Raw genomic sequence first — 18,968 nt, forward strand, 5'->3', positions numbered from 1 at the left:
CCTACTAATTCGTTATGATTTTCGCGTAGTATCGTTTGTTTTTGTTCGTTATCGTAGTCTACTGGCGGATCTTGTCCAAATATTAATTTAATTTGAGGGAATCTAGTTGTTAGAAACCTTAGCATGAGTTGAATATTTACCTTTTCTAACGTGCTGAAGCTATTGTCGTTTATTCCTATTTGTAAGCGTCCGGTTCGGTGTTTAATAAAGTGTTTGGTTAATTGACGCAACCAATGCTGTTCGTTAAAGTCTCCCAGTTCGGTCTTTGTAATTTGTTTAAAGTGTGGTCTGTTAGGTTTTTGGGTTATCGGAGCTGGGGTGATATTGATTTTCCAGTCTATATACTCGTCATAATAGTCCGGGTTTTCTACATTGGGTTGGATTTCTTCATTAGTGATAGGATACAATCGGGATAGAGCATCTGCAGCTGTATTTTCTTTTCCTTTTTTGTATTCGATTTCATAATCGTACTCCTCGAGTCTCAAACGCCATCGCATGAATCTCGATGAGGGGTCTTTAACATTCTTTAACCATTTCAAGGCTTGATGATCGCTTTGAATTTTAAATTTTCTACCAAGTAGGTATTGTCTTAGTCTTTTGATTGACCATACTATTGCTAATAACTCTTTCTCGGTTGTGGAATAATTCTTTTCAGGAGGGTTCAAAGTTCGGGATATATAACAGCATGGATGTCCGTCTTGGGAGAGTATTGCTCCTAACCCTTCGTTACTTGCGTCTGTTGTTAATGTGAATGTTTTGTCAAAGTCTGGATATTGTAGTACAGGGGCTTCGCAGAGTTTTTGTTTTAGTGTGTCAAATGCAAGTTGTTGTCTATCGGTCCAGTAGAATGGAGTGTCCTTTTTTGTGAGATCTGTCAATGGTTTTGCGATTTTAGAAAAATTACGTATAAATTTTCTATAGTATCCAACGAGTCCTAAGAATGACTTTATGTGGGTCGCGGTCTTTGGTGTTTTAAAGTCTTTCACGGCTTGAATCTTTTTGGGATTAGGCTTTACTCCTTCCTTTGTTACTACGTGTCCTAAGTATTCTAATTCCGGTTTCAAAAATTCGCATTTGTCCGGTTGTATTTTTAATCCTAAATTTTGTAGTCTGTCTAGTATAATGGCTAGATTTCGGTTATGTTCTTGGATGGTGCTCCCGAATATTATAATGTCATCCAGGTATACGAAACAGTTATTTCCTATTAACCCCCGTAGCGCGGTATCCATCATACGTTGAAACGTCGCCGGTGCGTTTTTAAGGCCGAAGGGCATGCGATTATAGTGGAAGTGACCTTGTGGGGTTGAGAATGCAGTATATTTTTTGGAATTTTGCTCCATAGGTATCTGGTGAAATCCTGACGAGAGGTCTAGGGCCGAGAAAAATTTAGCTTTGCCTAAGTGCTCGAGTATTTCGTCCGAATTTGGTAAAGGATACGCGTCTTGGTCTGTTTGCTCGTTTAATTTTCTAAAATCTATAACGATTCTCCATTTTTGTTTGCCTGATGCATCTAATTTTTTTGGAACTACCCAAATTAGTGCGTTATATGGACTGTCCGATGGTTCTATGATTTGTTTGTCTAACATGTCGTTGATTTGAGTCTCGATTTCCTTTTTATGACATTCGGGCGGTCTATAAGATTTGATGTTTATAGGTTTGTCTGTCTTGAGTGTGATTGTATGTTCTGTCAAGTTGGTACATGGTAATGAGTCTGTTTCCATATTAAAAACGTCTAAGTAATTGATGAGGATTTTCTCAAGGGGTTCTCGAAGTTCTGGATCAATATGTTTGGTACGTATTATTTGTGCGAATTTATTAATTTGGCTTAGTTTATCGGGTTTCTCTATTTCGTTTGTAATGTGACAGATTTGCTTACCAGTGTTGATGAAACATACTGTTGTGGGCTTTCCTTCGATGTATTGGGCTGAGATTAGAGTTTCGCCTGGTCTTATCTTGCTATCGGTTTCCTGGAATGGTAATATAATTTCGTCCAAGGTTAGTTTATTGTTAGTGACGCTGTATTGATACTTTGTAAGGAATGGGAGTCCGATTATTCCATCTTCGATTAGGGGAAAGTTGTTAGGGACTACGTAGAATTGATGATTTTTCTTGAGCATGGTTAAGTTGCAAATTTTGTTAGTGGTATGTTTGTCACTTCCCATTAGGAAGGTTTTTGGGTTAGAAGTTTGGACGTTTAGTGAGGCTTTTTCTTTTATAAGGTTGATTCCTGCTCCGGTATCGATGAGGAATCTGGCTCTTCCTCCGTCTCTTCGTTGCAGTACGATTGATAGTAATCTTCCGGTGGTGGTGCAGTTAACTCGAGGTAAGCTTCCTCTGGGTTCTCCGTTGTTTGGTTTACTCGAGGTGGAATCTTTCCTTGGCTGGCAAATGGAAAATTTCGAGAGTAGCATTTTTCGGCTGTGTGTCCAATTCGTAAACACTTTGGACACTTCGGTTTCATGCGGTCGTCTAATGGTCGGCTAGGTAGCTGAGCAGAAGTTTGTGGCTGTGAATCGGTAGTAGTTCGCTTGGATACTAATGTAATGTTGTGAGATTGATTCTTTGGGCGGTTGGCAACACGATTTGCTTCTCGTAACCATTGCTCTCTATCAGCTGCTAGTCGTTGGGCATGGTTCAGGTTCTTTGGATCGCTAGATACCACCATCTGTCCTATCTCGTATCGTAAGTTGAGCAAATATGTTTTAAGTGCTTCGCGTTCTTCAATATCTATAGCTACGCGTCGTTCTGTTGGTGTGCGGTTTTCGTTTTGGACTGCATAATTTAATTCGTTTAGCTGTTGTCGGAATCTGGAGTCAAAAGATTGTACACTTTCTGTTGCCCCTTGTTTTAAATTCTTTAATTTGTCCCTACAGTTGCTAATAGTTGTTGGTGTTAATACGTGTTGTCTTAAGCATGAATATAAGTCTTCGAACGAGTTGATTTTTAGATATCGTATGTTTCGTTTCGCGTTGTCGGTAATCTTTTCGATCAGTATGAGTTCTAATAATAGCTCTCTGTCACTTGCCTTGCACCTAGCTCTTGCTTTGCGGTCCGATAAGATGAAATCTTCAACGCCTACGTCATCTTGACCACGTAGTGTCTCGACAGTTCGTATGGCCTTATCTGCCTCGAGCCCTCGATCTTCGTTGTAGTTGTTTATTGGTTTAATCGCGGCGCGGCTAGATGCGGCTCGTGGTCTTTGTGACGTGTTCGGTCCGTCAGTTTCGTCATCCGTTACGTTATCAGCAGCGGTTTCTAAATGGGCGTTTATTTGCGACTGGTCAGTCTCGGTGTCGTATTTTATTTCCATGGTTTTTGCAAGATCGCGTATTTCTTTAGAGCGATTTCTATCGCTAGTTTCCGCAAATTCTTTTATGTTTTTAATGTTTTGATCGGTGCTGTTTCTAAAGCTTCTAAACTCGTGAGTTAGGCTTTCAAATTGTTCAATCAGGGTAGCGATTAGTTCGTTTTGTTTAGCGGTACTCTTGTCAGTTGGGTTCATGCTGAGAAATATGACACTTTCGGCGGAAGAAGAGTCACTATCTTCAGAACGTATTTCAGGCTTACGGTTTCGATAATGTACGAAAGCCAGCTTACCGAGATTCTTTGCAGATCCTTCTTTTGATCAAGGAGGTGACCGTGGTCCTTCGCTGTAGAATCCGTAGAGTTCCCGTTGAAGTTTCCTCTTGATGCGATGAATGGATCCTGGCAGGATCGCCAATTTTGTCACGTCGATTCGGGGTAATTTCACGTTCCGCACGCAAGGTGAGAAATTCGTACTTAAATTTTGATTGTTATTAGAAAATTTATTGAACACTGACAGAGTAACAATACAGAATGGTCAAACAGCACAGAAAAGAATGTTCTTACAACGACTCGAGAGGTACTTTTTTATATCAAGGACCCGGCTCCTGTGGAGGGGCTATCGCTGGATGCCGGTCACATAGGGTTTCTATTACTGCTTAGCCATCATTTTGCTGACCAAGGTATGTGAGGCATAACCATCCTTTCGTTGCGTTCTCACGACCACCGTGACAACAGCAATCTTTAAACGCTTATAAAACCATAAGCAATCGTGAAGATTAGAATTCGCTAATTGGGCGTCTCTCAATCCAGTTTTTGATCTTGGGCAGAAGGAGGACCTTTTTCTCCAGCAGCTTCAGATTCTCGTAATTCTCGATCAGATCAGACTTGTACATAAAGTTCAAATAATCGAGCAGAGCAACGAATGTTAAATCAGCCCAAGAGAGAGTACCATCGTAGAAGTAGCCGTCATTTTCCTTCACTTGCTGGTCCAAACGTTCTAAAATGAACGGCAGCGTCTCTTCAGCAGCCTTGCGTTTTGCAGCTTTGACCTTCTCGTCCTCCTCATAGTGGAAGGCGGCAATTTCTGAAAATTTGTTTTCAGTTAAATACTGAAGATAGAATTACAATCCTTTTTAATCCTTTGTCTTGTATTGTTGACATACGTGTATCGTTCGATTAAATCAAATATTAAATCGGATTTCAACTAATAAATACCTGAACAGATATGTACTATCTGTTATCAAGATTCTCATAAGATTTATGCAAAACAGCACTGGATACTCACTATGACGAATATCATGAATAGTATCAACAGTGGCATCAATATGAAGATTTGCCCAGTCAGTCTTTCCAGTTAAGTCATATTGTTTGGCTAAGTAACGGCAAATAGCTGTAGACTGAGCAACCTTCCTTCTATCAGCTACGAGCATAGGAAGCAGGCCATAAGGAGTCACTAAAAACATACAACTAATAGAATCAAAGATTCTATCGAACAAACAGATTATGATGCTTCTTAAATATCTAGCTTCCTGTTATCTGTTTTGGAAAGATATAATTTAATTTATTGATAATTTATCAGCAAACAAAGGGCATTGTCTCCTTAACAATACCTATTGTTCTCCCACATATCTTATAGAGCAATGGAGAGTAAACAATAATCTCTGTTATACTCTGCATAATTGTGTTCTACTTTATTTAGCTACTTTAGTTAAATTAGGAAAGATGAGATTTAAGAAACAGAACTTCTTTAAATTTTAAGCTTACAGGGCTTTATTTCTGGCCAGACGTCCTTTTTGATACGTTCATCTTCAAATGGAATACTAGCATAGCTGAAGAAGAACGGATTGGTTCTGCCAATGCCGTAACTGGGAAGTAAGTCAATTTATAGAGCGGCATCTTCCTGGAAGTATAATATATACAAAGTAAAAACGAAGAATCATTGATGACAAGAATTATATTATTACAAATTATGAAGTATAAGACAATTTAAGTAAAAAGCATCAACTACTAACTACTCGCATAGCTATTTGTATCTTTATATTTTAATATAGCTTAGATATAAAAAGAATATTATTTTTGGATGTAATAATGTATAAACTTGCGCCAAATATTATAACAAAATATTGCACTTTCTATTTAAGTAGGATAGACATATTACCGGCAGCATATCTTTTTTCTATAGCAATGAAATTGTTTATAAAAAAGTTTATAAGAAAACTATCAATTAATGCAAACAACGCACTTCAAAATATTAATTACATTCGCGCGATTCGTTATCTCTAGTATTAATTTAACCATATGGTTCTATACACCCAAGACCCTCTAACAGTAATTTAGTATCATTACTAGTCGTATGTACAATGTATGTTTGTATACAACTTTCGTAACTACAAAACATTCAGCAGTGATTATATATTTTTCCAAACATAAGAAACATTTTCTAATTGCATACTTAAATTTATCGATCAATTATGAACATATGATAACATTTATTTCTTTCAACTACTAATTTTCAAATCCTCTGCTGTTCCGTTAATTGAACGACGCGCCGACTTTTCGTACAAGTATCTTGTATCTTATCTGTATTATTTAGTTATCAATAAAGAAGAAACATTTTCCAATTGTATATTTAAATTTATCGATCAATTATGAACATGTAATAACATTTATTTCTTTCAACTACTAATTTTTAAATCATCTGCTGTTCGGTTAATTGAAGGATGTCGGCTTTCTGTAGAAGTATTTCATATTTATTATTTAATTATGAATAAGGAAAAAACATACAAAATATAGTTTTTAAACGGTTTATTATTTATAAAGAGAAACTTTGATTCAGGATATATATACTATATATATACTATTTACTTACAATTTTTTTTTAAGACTTCAAAGTCGAAACAAGCACAGGAAATTTCCAAGCCGGTTAACAGAAACTTGAATGAGACAAAAATAACCTTTAGATCTCTATATGTTCTTCTTCCCCCCTGTTGCTTCCACGTAACTCTTATCCTATTGGTGGAGCTGTGCTGATATGTGAAATTATGACTACATAAAAACATCCGGAAAGACTCATTGAATGATTTTATAGTTTAAGGTTAATAAATTTCCATAAATTAGAGTTGAAAATTTATGAGAACATGTTTTCTGTAACAAAACTTAGTAAAAACAAACTAGTAAGGTTTATAGATTCTTTAATGATTATGTATGTATTCATAAACTAATTCGATAAACATCGTTCGATAAAACGTCGAACAACACACAACATTGAAGCGCGAAATTTCAAATTCAATGAAAGATAAATAACAAATACTGCGAACAAATGATATTAAATTTACAATAATCTCATGTAAGAAAAAATAAAAGGGATAAAAGTAGTACAGAAGATAGAAAAATCTATAAAACTGGTGGCTGGGAAATAGAAAATATATAAATTTATGTTATTAGAGTTTAGTACTTCTGTCGATCAATGTGTTACGACCGTTCGCGGAGATACGCAGTCGCAGTAGCGAGAGGCGTAAATTCTCGCTACGATTCGGTGAATCGACGCCGCGAAGTAGTCGTTCCCCTGTTTCGGTTAAGATAAGAGGTGGTTAAATGAATATGACACAGTATAGTAAGTTATATTTCACCGTTTATTCCAACAACTTATAACGAAGGCAGTTACGCTGGTGCGTATGTACGAGATTTTTTTTTTTTTATTTATTTGTTGAAATTACAATCAATTCTCGCGTTGAGAATATGTACGAGATGAATGAGTGACTGATCTGTGGGTGTGTCCTACCCGGTGGAAGGATATTGACCGTTCGAAGGATGTGAAATCAGAACTGTCTTGGGAGACGATGCTGTCTCGGAGGAAAGCTAAGGATGGGTGTGTCTAGCGCACGGGACCATCGGATTTGTTGGTGACGATTTTAGTTAGGAAAGTGAAGGAAGTGGCTTCGTTGTTAATTGGTTAACGAAGGGTCTTAACCGCCCTCGAGAGAAAGTGGTTAGTGGGAGGAAAGTTGCAGCATACGTGAGAAAAACTAACTTTCCCTTGTCCAGTCGGGGTAGACAATAGTCTTTAGAAATTCTTCGGAAACAGACGTTTGTTTGGTTTGAAGGACCTTTTCTAGGAAATCTATGAGATTTATGGAAGGTACTTGAAACTATGGAGGATACGCTGCGAGTATCCGGTGACATCTGGTTGCCATATTGCTCGCGGTGCGACGTAACAAAATGGAATAGAAAGATTATACCACAGACGAAATTATACTTTATACTTTATTATACTTTATACTTTATTATTACATTACATCAATTGACATCTTTGGAATTACAACGATTCGATACACATTTTAACTAAATATTTTGCAATGAAACACGTATTATTAAACAACATAATCATACTAAATTAATTTAATGTGACTATTTATTATTATTATATAATAACACAGTGATGAAAGAAATAAACTGGTCAAGTAATCTAAGGAACGATAATACGTATCTATGTCAGTGACAGTGAGAAAAATTCAGATATCTGTACTTAAGTGATTACACTTATAAGTATCATTATATATTATATAAATATGATATTTCGAATGGTATCATTTATCACTCATTAAACAAGAGTGTCATATCCAGAGAAATGATTTTACATATCTTAATCTTTGCTTTGATTACGATAGTAATAATTTCTATCAAACTTGATGAGGAAGATACATGAATAATTATCTAAAAGCTGAAAATCTTGGCAAATTCATTTGTACATAAACTAACAGGAATGAATTTTAAAGATACACTCTGCTCTCAACAATTAAAGCTGTCTTGTCGCAACAAAGTTTCAATAATTTTTTATGGACAACATGGCCCAGTTTGCACAAAGACTAAAAATTTTAACATTAAATTTGGATAAAAAATCTTACGGTAGAAGGAATGATATATCCTTCATTTTCGCCAATAATCTGGTCGAATTTAGTCAAGTAAAATGGTATTGTTTCGTTCAAAAGTTGATTCTTCCTCGCTTCCTTCTTTTCAGGATTCTCCTCCATGCGATAGTAGCAGATAGCTGAAACCAACCGTTACGTTCATTTGTGTTTTTCCCCCCAAACGAAGAGAAAATAAGTTGTGAAAGAAGGAGTAGCCTCTCATAGTTCCTACAATTTCTTCATTCTCTTTGCTTTCTTCAATATTGCCTCAACAAGTTCCTGTGGTTCACGATACTTGAAATATATACAATGTTACCAGCGTGGAAATTGTCTTGGAAACTTGGAAAATCTTTCAAGAGGAACAACATTGCTAACTGAGATTCGAGAAAGGAAAGGTAAGTAAATCCTTGCTTCTACTTAGAGCTTTTTTATTTACTTCTGACGAGTAAAGTACTGTTATTAAAATTTGATTAAAAGTACCAAGAATGTCGAGATATAAACAACCATTTGTGGAAAGGTCAGGAGAAGCAGAATTATCGAATAAACGTTATATAACTCTTAGTGATTAAGTAAGAGAAGAGAAACGAGAAAAAAGTCTTTTATCTAGGTCTTAATAAAGTATACTATATTTATCTCCATATCAAGAATAACAACAAGATATAAACAGTCTTCTAGAAATTGAGTAAATATTACATAATTACATCTTGAGCAATATTTTGCGTCTTAGCTTTTGCTTAAACATTATGATAATCTTAAATATCTGTAAATTCTTCACAGACTCTTTGCATCTTCTATACAGGTATCTCATGATCATGTGATAACACACAGGAAGAAAAAATAGAGGAAAAAACAGCGTAAAAAAAAGTTGCGTAGGAGTATCGTCGCACTACATCATTCGACAATTGATGCACGTCATGGCGATCGTCACGGTTTAAAGCAGGCCATCAAAAACACGTTTGTTATCGTACGGAAAAATCTGCGACGTTCCAGCTGTTCAGGTGCATCGAATTGTGAATCATCGGCGGTACGAAGCAAGGCGAGGGGCGTAAATAGAGAAAGAAGAGAAGAGAAGGATTCGCATAAATGATAAAATATAATCGTTCGTTCCTCGTCGATGGCGGATGGATGGCTTTAATCGTGGACGATATCGATACGATTATATTTTATACATTTGAAACAAATATAAAAGACAAGCAAAAACCAGAGATACGATCGTTATGATATTATTCAATCGGTAGCCTATTTACCTCGTTTTTTGTTCACCTTCTCTGTCTAGTAATAATTTTTCGATTCGACTGGCGTGACGTTACGTTGGCGGTGTAAAAACACGATTTTAAACACCTGCGGATAGTTGCATGAGTTCCGAGCGATTCCATTCCCTTCGATTTATATTTATGCGATCAACGCGCGGATCGTTAACGCATTATGCAGACAGCAGATGTTACGTAATCACACATATCGTAATTGGAAATTAGTAACGTTATCGCGTACCAGGATCTTCCTGTCTTTGATCATTGAGTAACACTTCGTTGTCCTCGCTCCTTCCGCGGATAACCAGCGTTTATCATATAGAGACAGGGATTTGCAAAGAATAAAAGTTGTAGAACGTTGAAAGGCGTTGAGAGAAACGTGATGTTATCCCGTTAATCGTTAACGCAACGCAGTTAAAAAAAATCCCGTAGGAAGATTACGATAATAGATAACCTGAGTCGAGTGTTTGTCGGGGGATCTAAAAGATTCTTTCGAGTTGAGCGTCTGAGATTGCAGAGAAGAAAATTTGGAAGCCATCGAATTCGTGATGTCGATAGAAATCTTCAGTTGGAATCGTTGTAACATAACGTAGTCTGCTTATTGTCGATAAGAATTTACTAAACTAAAAGTGACTACTAAAAGTTTCTATCCTCTAAATTCTATCTACGATTCTATAATCTAAAAACTGACTTTTGCAAACAAACTGTAACATTCGCTTAACGGAAAGACATACGTATCTTGTTTGTACTCGTCTTTTCACAATGAATTCTTGAACGTCTGTCTCTGTGGTGAGACAAATGCAAAGTCATCTCATCAGTTACTCACCTTGCTTCAAATCTCCAAGAGTATCGACGAGCACGTCGCATATCATCGCATCCCATTCGTTCTTTCCCATTAGATCGTACTTCCTCGCCAAGTATCGCGCCACAGCGTTACTCTGCGCTACCGGTTTCCCGTCTATCTCCAGCACAGGCAGCTTTTTATAAGGCATTGCTAGGAACAAACATGGCTCATATGAACACTGTGTAGAGGGAAACGATCGATAGGAAATCACAACACAGCTTCCGAGGCCGTTGCGTTCTTGTGAATAGATGAATCGAAATCATTTCGGTTTTAATCAACATGGCCTAGTAAAGAAATACAGAAATGTCTTCTTTCTCCTTTTTTTCTTTTCTTACGATTACGATGGACAGGGTATCGCGTGTTTTTGACTGTTGGGAAGAACCTAAAGTTTTTAAAATCAAGGATAAAAGATAATACCAGACACGGAAAAAATATTAGAAAATGTACACGGTTCTTGTAATGAAAATTGAAATGCAAGGAATATAAATCGAATGTCTATTGCGAACGTAATTTTGTGTTTTACACCGACAGGATTGATTTACAGACTTACGTTGATTTTTTGTTTCTCTATTTGCAAGCGACATATAAGATTATATCGAAGACTATGCTGCGTAAAACTTTTATTATACCATTTACGATAGAAATGTCGCAACAGAAGATCGAATTTTATGTCTGCTTTGTTCTTTCGACTTTTTAGCTATGTTCTTGTTCATTTCCGAACTGATTTCAATTTTTTATCCTTTTTTTCCGACAAGACCTAAAAAGTTTTTAAATTAACGAGAAACTTAGAAGTATTTTTGTATTCCTATTTTAAGTCACCTATTTACGGTTTTCTCAAAATATTCGAAATGCTTCGATTCATTGAAAACAATAAAGATTGCAACACAAAAATTCGAGAATCGTAAGTGAATTAAGTTGGTATTCGATAAACACGATATTACGGAAGCAAAACTTAATGAAAAGTTCGACTTTATTCCGTATGAAATTTTACTTTAAGTAAGTTTAGCCTGCACGTGAAACGAAAGTTTTATATACAGAAAAGTTTGAGTAAATGGTAGATACCTGAGAGTTGAACGATGAAAGTAAAAATCGATTCTTCACGCTTACAATCCTTGTATTCAGGCCAGAGTTCTTCGGGGATCCTCTCGTCGGTATACTCGATGCCAGTATATGCAAATATGTACCGTATATGTTCGGCACGACCACGGGCATTGAAGTAGATTAGTTTGTAGGTATGTTCGTCGCTCATTTTCCTTGCTCTGTCAACTTATCGAGAAAAATGTTACAATTAACTCGTGTAATTAACAGACTGTGTGCGTGTTTGTGCGTAGAGAGAACAATTTATTTATAGATGGAATAATTCGTATAATACGCAAAATAAATCATTTAGAAGGCTGGAACATGTGTTTTTGAAACAATTAATTATGTCGAAAAATATTTCAAACGAGATATAATTATGAAAGAAATAATAATTAAATGTATGTAAATGTATGTAATAATAGTTAAATGTATGTAAATGTAATAATTAAATGTAATTAGTTGTGAAAAAAATAATAATAAAAAGTAAATAAATGTAAACAAGGAATTAAATGTAATTAGTTTCTTTATACGCACGCGATATTATTGGCGATATATGACGGTCAACTTTATTTTTTTAAATAGATATATTTGTACGTATATTTTTAGATATAAATACATATATTATATAGATATAATAGTATATATAATATATATAATAATATATATGTCGAGTCTGAATCTCCGAGTCCGAGCTCGAGGCGCCCTCCCGGGGAGGGCTCGCGGGAGGTAGCGGTTCTGCGTTGAAGTTCTCCATCGTCCGGTCGCGCGTGGGGTACCTTTATTGTCGATAGTTACACTAGTGACGAGGGCCTCAGGCTTGATAACGAATCCGCGGCCAACGGGAGGACTATCATATTTACAAGCAACAGGATACACGAAATAATATAATTCTGACTAGGACAACATAAACGCAAGAAGTGTTGATATTGAAAAAAATATTTAATTTTGTATATAAATATTTTCATATTTAAAAAAGTTTCCGGAAGCAGGAAGATTTACAAACAAATAATGTCATAAACCGAATGTTTCATGATCCTTTTCTAATTAGAGTGTGTGACAGCATGTGAGAACGTTTCTTAAAAATATGACTTATTGCAATTACTTAATCGCAATTATAAACGATTAAGACCTTCTCACAACGAGGCAATCTATCCAAAGTATAAAACTCGTTATACTTGATGAGAAAACAAATCTCTACTTAGGTTTCATTTCGTTTCATCGCGTTCATAAAAATTGAATTTGTATGAACACATCGTGCAATTTAGTAATTAGGACCGTTGATCTCGCTGCAACATAGATGGATAGAAAAAAGCCATTTAAAATGATACAACGTCGGGAAGACAATTATGAAAATTATAAATGGAACACAAGATAAAATTGTTTAAGATTAATTCTTCTTTTTTTTTTTTTTAATCGCGAGTGTTTGCAAACGAAGTTTCAATCTGTTTACAATGATAGCAATGAGAGGAGGATGTCTATGAAAGTTATAAATGCGATATTGAATAACATTTCTGCGAGTGGGTTTGTTTTTCGTTACAAATGTTTTTTAAACGAATCTGCAATCTGTTGGAAACAACGGAACAGTAACGGGACGACTGATAGGGAAATAAAAAAGATCGCGTTTTATTTGAACAGCCAAATCTTTGAAATCTATTCGAAAGTCTATTTGAAATGGTACGAGCTCGAAAAGAACGGTGAATACTATAGAAGAAGGATTAATTAAAATTCTTATTAATCTGTACACTTTGTATATTAAATACCTTGATCGATGCCAAGATAACAAATTATTATACAAAACAGTGAAGTATCCACGTCTGACATTAATATTGAGTATTACCATTACTGTAATTTAATTTTTAACCGATCCTGAAAATTCCTTAGAACGTAAAAAGTATAAAATGTTACTGTGCATTTCAAGATTAAATGCACTGTAATTTAGAAACAGTTATGAAGCGGAAACAAATAATTTATTCAGAATAAGAATTCTACGTAATCATGTTAAAAAAAAAGAACGTACTTATAACGCGTTTAAACTCCAAATATGTAAAGACAATAAGGGAAAAAAATTAAACGAAGAATCGTATTTTTTGTAAATACACACAAGATTTTATCTAAAAAGAAATTAAGATTTTTTGAAGAACGTACAAGACGGAACACGAACAATAAAAAAAGGGATGTTAAATACAAAAAATAGATTGAAATTTAGATTATGAAATACAAAAAAAATGATATTGCATACTTTACAATTATTTTCGATAGCTTACGTCAGTATGTTGGAGTGTAAACTATAAAATATTCAAAAACTGATACCATTCAGACATAATTTAGAAAAACAATAAATTGCGGAAACCGATAGTTAAAACTCGATACGATCGATACTCCAAAGCTCTAATCCTAATAATTACTCAGCAATAATAACCGATAATTCATGTTCATTAATGTTTGAACTCCGTTTTTTTTTCTGTATGTGTATACAAATTTTGTACAGTTTGATAAAGCGAAATTAAATTATCATCCTTTTTTACTACTTCAAACATTGAGATTTGTCATCTTCAAGGTCGATCACACATAGTTTCAGATTGCGGAATTGCAAGGGTAATTAATTTTGCAATCGGTTTTCCTTTGATATAGATGTGAATACAAATAGCCATTGATTGACAATATACCGAAGCAATTCTAGTTTAATTTGAAGTCATCGATCCTTTGATATTTTTGGAAGAATAGTAAAAGTACAGAGAAAACAAGAAAAAATGGCGTTAACTAAAAGATAGCTCCAATGTATGTCATAAATATTATCTATATATCATTTGTAAGATGTAAGTGACCAAGATATCGAATTATACAAAAATTGTATGTAATGATTAATACTTGAACGTTACTTACATTTATGTACATGAAAATTTGATCTTTTATTAACTAAGTTATTGATCGACAAAATGACTTCCTACATAATTCTCCGCCTGAACTGAAATGCATATTTTTTTTTACGCAAGCCTTATGTGAAGCTAGTAACGAGCAAACAGATTAATTACTTTACACACGGTCGTATCTTGTTTGCTGTAGGCGAGTTCTCTCGTGTAATCAACGAAGTACTCAACTTTAAAGCGATAACAGAAGAACATTATTGTATCGATAAAAATCATGCTTTTTTCAAAGAAATATGTAAATCGTATTTTTTTTAAAGCAACCCTCATAACGTATTGAATATGTAAGGAAATTCGAGGATTTGGGAATACAAATTATTGACTATATTTCCCATACAACAGTTATACACCTATATTCCTCTCTAAGAACGTCTTGCACGCACGCTGGTTGCCAACCGACTAGCCTAGATTCTTCTAACATCTGGCAACAGTCTTTTGTCTCCACTGAGTCCTTGACGCCCTCTAACCCTTACACACACACTCTCATGTACAGTGTAAATGTATCACTTCCCTAACACGCCTCCTTACATTTATACTGTACACTTAATTTTATTTACATACTTGTCGAATTAACAAAATATTTTACATTTATCGCTTTCTTTACATTTCTCTTATTTTACATTCATCCATGACCTAAACCTTTCAAATTTCTCTCTACACAGTGCCTTCGTAAAAATATCCGCAGTGTTTTCTTCTGTACTTACTTTTATTATGTATATCCTCATAGATTTTTACAGGGTTATCGTCTACATTTCCATCGAAGATTTTCATTAGTTCTCTGATAGTCATTACTTCGCTCACCGCTTCCGATAGAGCTACATACTCTGCATACGTCGAGGCTTTTGTCACACACCTTTGTTTTTTAGACTTCCATCCAATTACATTTCCATACAATATAATTACATACCCAGAAGTCGATTTCCTATCTATATGATCTCCTGCCCAATCAGCGTCCACATAACAATCTATCGTTTCGCATTTTTCATTTCTTTTATAATGTAGCCCTAAATCTCTAGTCCGGTACAAATATTTCAATATTCGCAAGGCATATTTAAAATGTTTCTCGTTACAACAATCTTGAAATCTACTCCGATAATTCACACTATAACTTATATCGGGTCTGGTATTTACACTAATATACAGCAATGCGCCAATTAAATTCTTGTAACCAATGTCCTCTCTATTTATCTCAGCTTTTTCAATTTTTAAGTTGGTCTCCATAGGTGTACAGTACAATTTGCTGTTATGTAATTTATATTTGTTTGCTAATGATTCTATGTATTTCTTTTGGCTTAATCTCATTTCATTTTTTTAAATAATCATACTCTATATTTATTCCAAGATATTCTTTTACTTCACCTAAATCTTTCATTTCAAATTTATCAGTTAATAATTTTTTTTACACTTTGTATCTTCCCTTTGTTTTTACTACGAATCAACAAATCGTCTACGTATATTAACAAATAAACAACATTTTCTCCCTCTCCATAAGTATATAGGCACAGCTCTATATTGTTCTTTTTAAAACCTAATCTCGTCACATACTTATCAAAACACTCATACCAGTCCCTCGGACTTTCTTTTAACCCATAAAGCGCTTTCGATAATTTACAAACTCTATTCGTTCCGTCCGCATATCCCTTTGGTTGATTTACATATACCTCCGAGGTTACTTCACCATTTAAAAAGGCAGTTTCTACATCCATTTGCTCAATTATTAATCCATTTTGACAACAATATGATAGGAATATCTTAAAGGTCTGATTACTCGCCACTGGAGAATATATGTCATCGGCTACGTTTCTTTGTTGAAATCCCTTTACCACTAATCTAGCCTTATACTTGTCCTCTGATTTTTTCGTGTAAACCCATTTTACATCTAATACTTCTTTGCCTTTTACCCTTTCTACCAATTTCCAAGTTTTATTCTTATAGAGACATTCTATTTCCTTATCCATAGCCTGTTTCCAAACTTCATTATTTTCGCAACCAATCGCCTCCTCAAATGTACGAGGGATATCTACTTTACAATAATTTGCATGAATCTCGCAAATATTTTCCTTTTCTGGATACCTTACTGGAGTTTTCTTAATACCTGTAGATCTCCTAGGAGTGTTTGAGCTTTCAATACTACTATTATTTTCATCTTTCCTACCTTCTAACTCTTCCTTATCCATACCATCCAATGAATAGTTATCTTCGCTATCATTTCTATCTGCCTCTAATGAATTTTCCTCAAAACCGATACATCTAGTGTCTGTCTCAATGACCTCTACATGTCTAGCTATTGTTATTTTTCCACCTAATAAGACTCTGTATCCTACTTCACTATATCCTAATAGAATTCCCATATTTGCCTTCTTGTCCCATTTGGAAACTCTTTTTTGTTCTGGCCTTCTTACAAAAACTTTACTTCCATATAGATGTAGATTTTTAACACTTGGTTTTCTCCCGAAGAATATTTCAAAAGGTGTCTTTCTTTCTATAGTATTCGCTAATATTCGATTTTTCAAGTATGCCGCTGTACAAACTATTTCCGGCCAGTACCTTTTATGTACTTTCGCTTCCGCTAACAAGCAACGCGCCATGTCCATCACTGTTCTATTATACCTTTCCGCTGTCCCGTTTAATTCATGTACGTATGTTGGGCAATTATTTATTCTTATACCTTTATCCCTAGCAAACTTATAAATTCGATTATTTAAATATTCTTTACCATTATCCCATCTTAATATTTTTAACCTCTTGCCCGTTAAATTGTCGGCTTCATTTACGAACTGTACGAAAGAATCAAAGACCTCATCTTTTGATTTTATACAATAGATCCTAGCTATTTTACTATAATCATCGATAAATGAAATGAAATATTTTTCTCCATTGAATCCGGTGGTCTTAAAAGGACCACATACGTCCGTATGAATAATTTCCATTATTTCCCTAGCCTTAGTTCGATTATTTTTGACATTTAAGTTATGCATTTTGCTTTCTATACACACCCTACATTTCAAAAGTTCCTTTTCAAATTCATTCGGTATGCCAGTCACTAGCTGCTCTTTACCCAAAATCTCTAAATATTTAAAATTTACGTGTCCTAGCATCCTATGCCATCTTTCCTTTTTACTCATACCACTACGTTCGGCGCTGTTTACTAAGTGCTTCTTCCCTTTCAATATACTTTTTATTCTATATGCCCCATTTTCTTTGAACGCTACAGCTGTAAGTTTATTATCCTCATCTATTACTTTCGCAATATTTCCTTTGGAAATAACCGTATTCTTATTGTCTGTTAGTTTACCTAAACTAATCAAATTTGCGGACATTTCTTTCGCGTAAAATACTTTCCTCATATTTATTTCATTTTGTTTTCCGAATGCTTCAAAATAACTTATAACATTCCCAACTTTTGTCGCTTTTATCGGTCTATTATCGCCTAAATATATATTTACCGGTTCTTTTAGGTCGATAGATTTATCGAAATAATTTATATTATTAATTATGTGATCAGTACAACCGCTATCTAATAGCCACACTATTTCGTTCTTACTTATCTCATTCGTCTCACTGTTGTTTGCTGCGTGCGCCGTTGCTATCCATATGCCTGCTCTTGAGTTTCCATGCTCGCCCGTGCCGGTTGTTGATCGACGATGAAAGTTTCCACGTCCTCTGCTCGTATTGCCTTTGTTCCCTCTTCCTCTGTTTCGACCACGTGTTGGCCCATGCCAATAGCCGTTACTGCTTTCCGCTTGGACGCCATTTTGACACTCTCTCGCAAAGTGTCCTAATCTTCCACATCTGAAGCATCCTTCCTTTTTTGCAGAAAAGGCGTTGGTTTGCCTTTCTCCTCGATTGGATTTATTTTTCTTCTCTGCTACCTCTATTTTATTTTTTACATACGCTACCGTTTGATCCTCTTCTTTCAATGCGTCTATTATGTCCGCTATGTAGCTGTATTCTTCGGGTAACGTATTCAGCATGTAATTCAGCTTTTCCCTCTCATTTACTTGTGCGCCCGCACTTTTTAATTCATTGATTAATTTTTCGAAATCGTTAAAGAATGATGCTGAATCACTGTAGTTCTCCAGTCTTATGTTTTCCAATCTCCTTCTGCATACGATCTGCAGTGCCGTCGACTCGTTCAAGTACATTTCATCCAACCTTTTTATTATATCATACGCCGTTTTTCCTACCCTAACATACTCCAATTGTCTGTTCGATATTGCACTATAAATTATATTAATCGCCTTCAAATCCTTTTTGTCCCAGTCTTCATCGTCTCTTTCGTTCTTCATTCTAGTTGTAACAACCTCGCATTCCTTATATTTGAGAAACATCGTGATTCTTTGCTTCCACATTCCATAATCCTCACCATCGAATATAGGTATCATGATTTCCGATCTCTCCATTTTAATTGATTCCTTTTTTTTTCTTTTCCTACTCAAGCGTTCCTACGTGCTCGAAGTATATTTTTTTTCTGAAAGTTTTTTTTCTTTACTGAAAACTCACTCGCAAGATCGTAACCACGCACTAAATATCTTGCAAAACTAGTAACCACGCTCTGCTACCATGTTAAGGAAATTCGAGGATTTCGGAATACAAATTATTGACTATATTTCCCATACAACAGTTATACACCTATATTCCTCTCTAAGAACGTCTT

At 35.1% G+C, this 18,968-nt stretch overlaps 1 protein-coding gene across 1 annotated transcript; it reads right to left on the reverse strand.

Annotated features, from left to right (window-relative positions):
* Nucleotides 1-3,845: 3,845 nt before the first annotated feature.
* Nucleotides 3,846-6,323, reverse strand: LOC143304360 (glutathione S-transferase-like). Its single transcript, XM_076626817.1, has 4 exons — nucleotides 6,176-6,323; nucleotides 5,071-5,206; nucleotides 4,592-4,759; nucleotides 3,846-4,390 (listed from the first exon to the last, which is right to left on the reverse strand). Exons 3-4 carry the CDS (start codon nucleotides 4,734-4,736, stop codon nucleotides 4,083-4,085), a joined length of 453 nt encoding a protein of 150 aa, XP_076482932.1. The 5' UTR covers nucleotides 4,737-4,759; nucleotides 5,071-5,206; nucleotides 6,176-6,323; the 3' UTR covers nucleotides 3,846-4,082.
* Nucleotides 6,324-18,968: the final 12,645 nt, after the last annotated feature.

This window comes from Bombus vancouverensis, unplaced genomic scaffold, assembly GCF_051014615.1.
Source record: "Bombus vancouverensis nearcticus unplaced genomic scaffold, iyBomVanc1_principal scaffold0031, whole genome shotgun sequence".
Taxonomy (NCBI): Eukaryota; Metazoa; Arthropoda; class Insecta; order Hymenoptera; family Apidae; genus Bombus; species Bombus vancouverensis.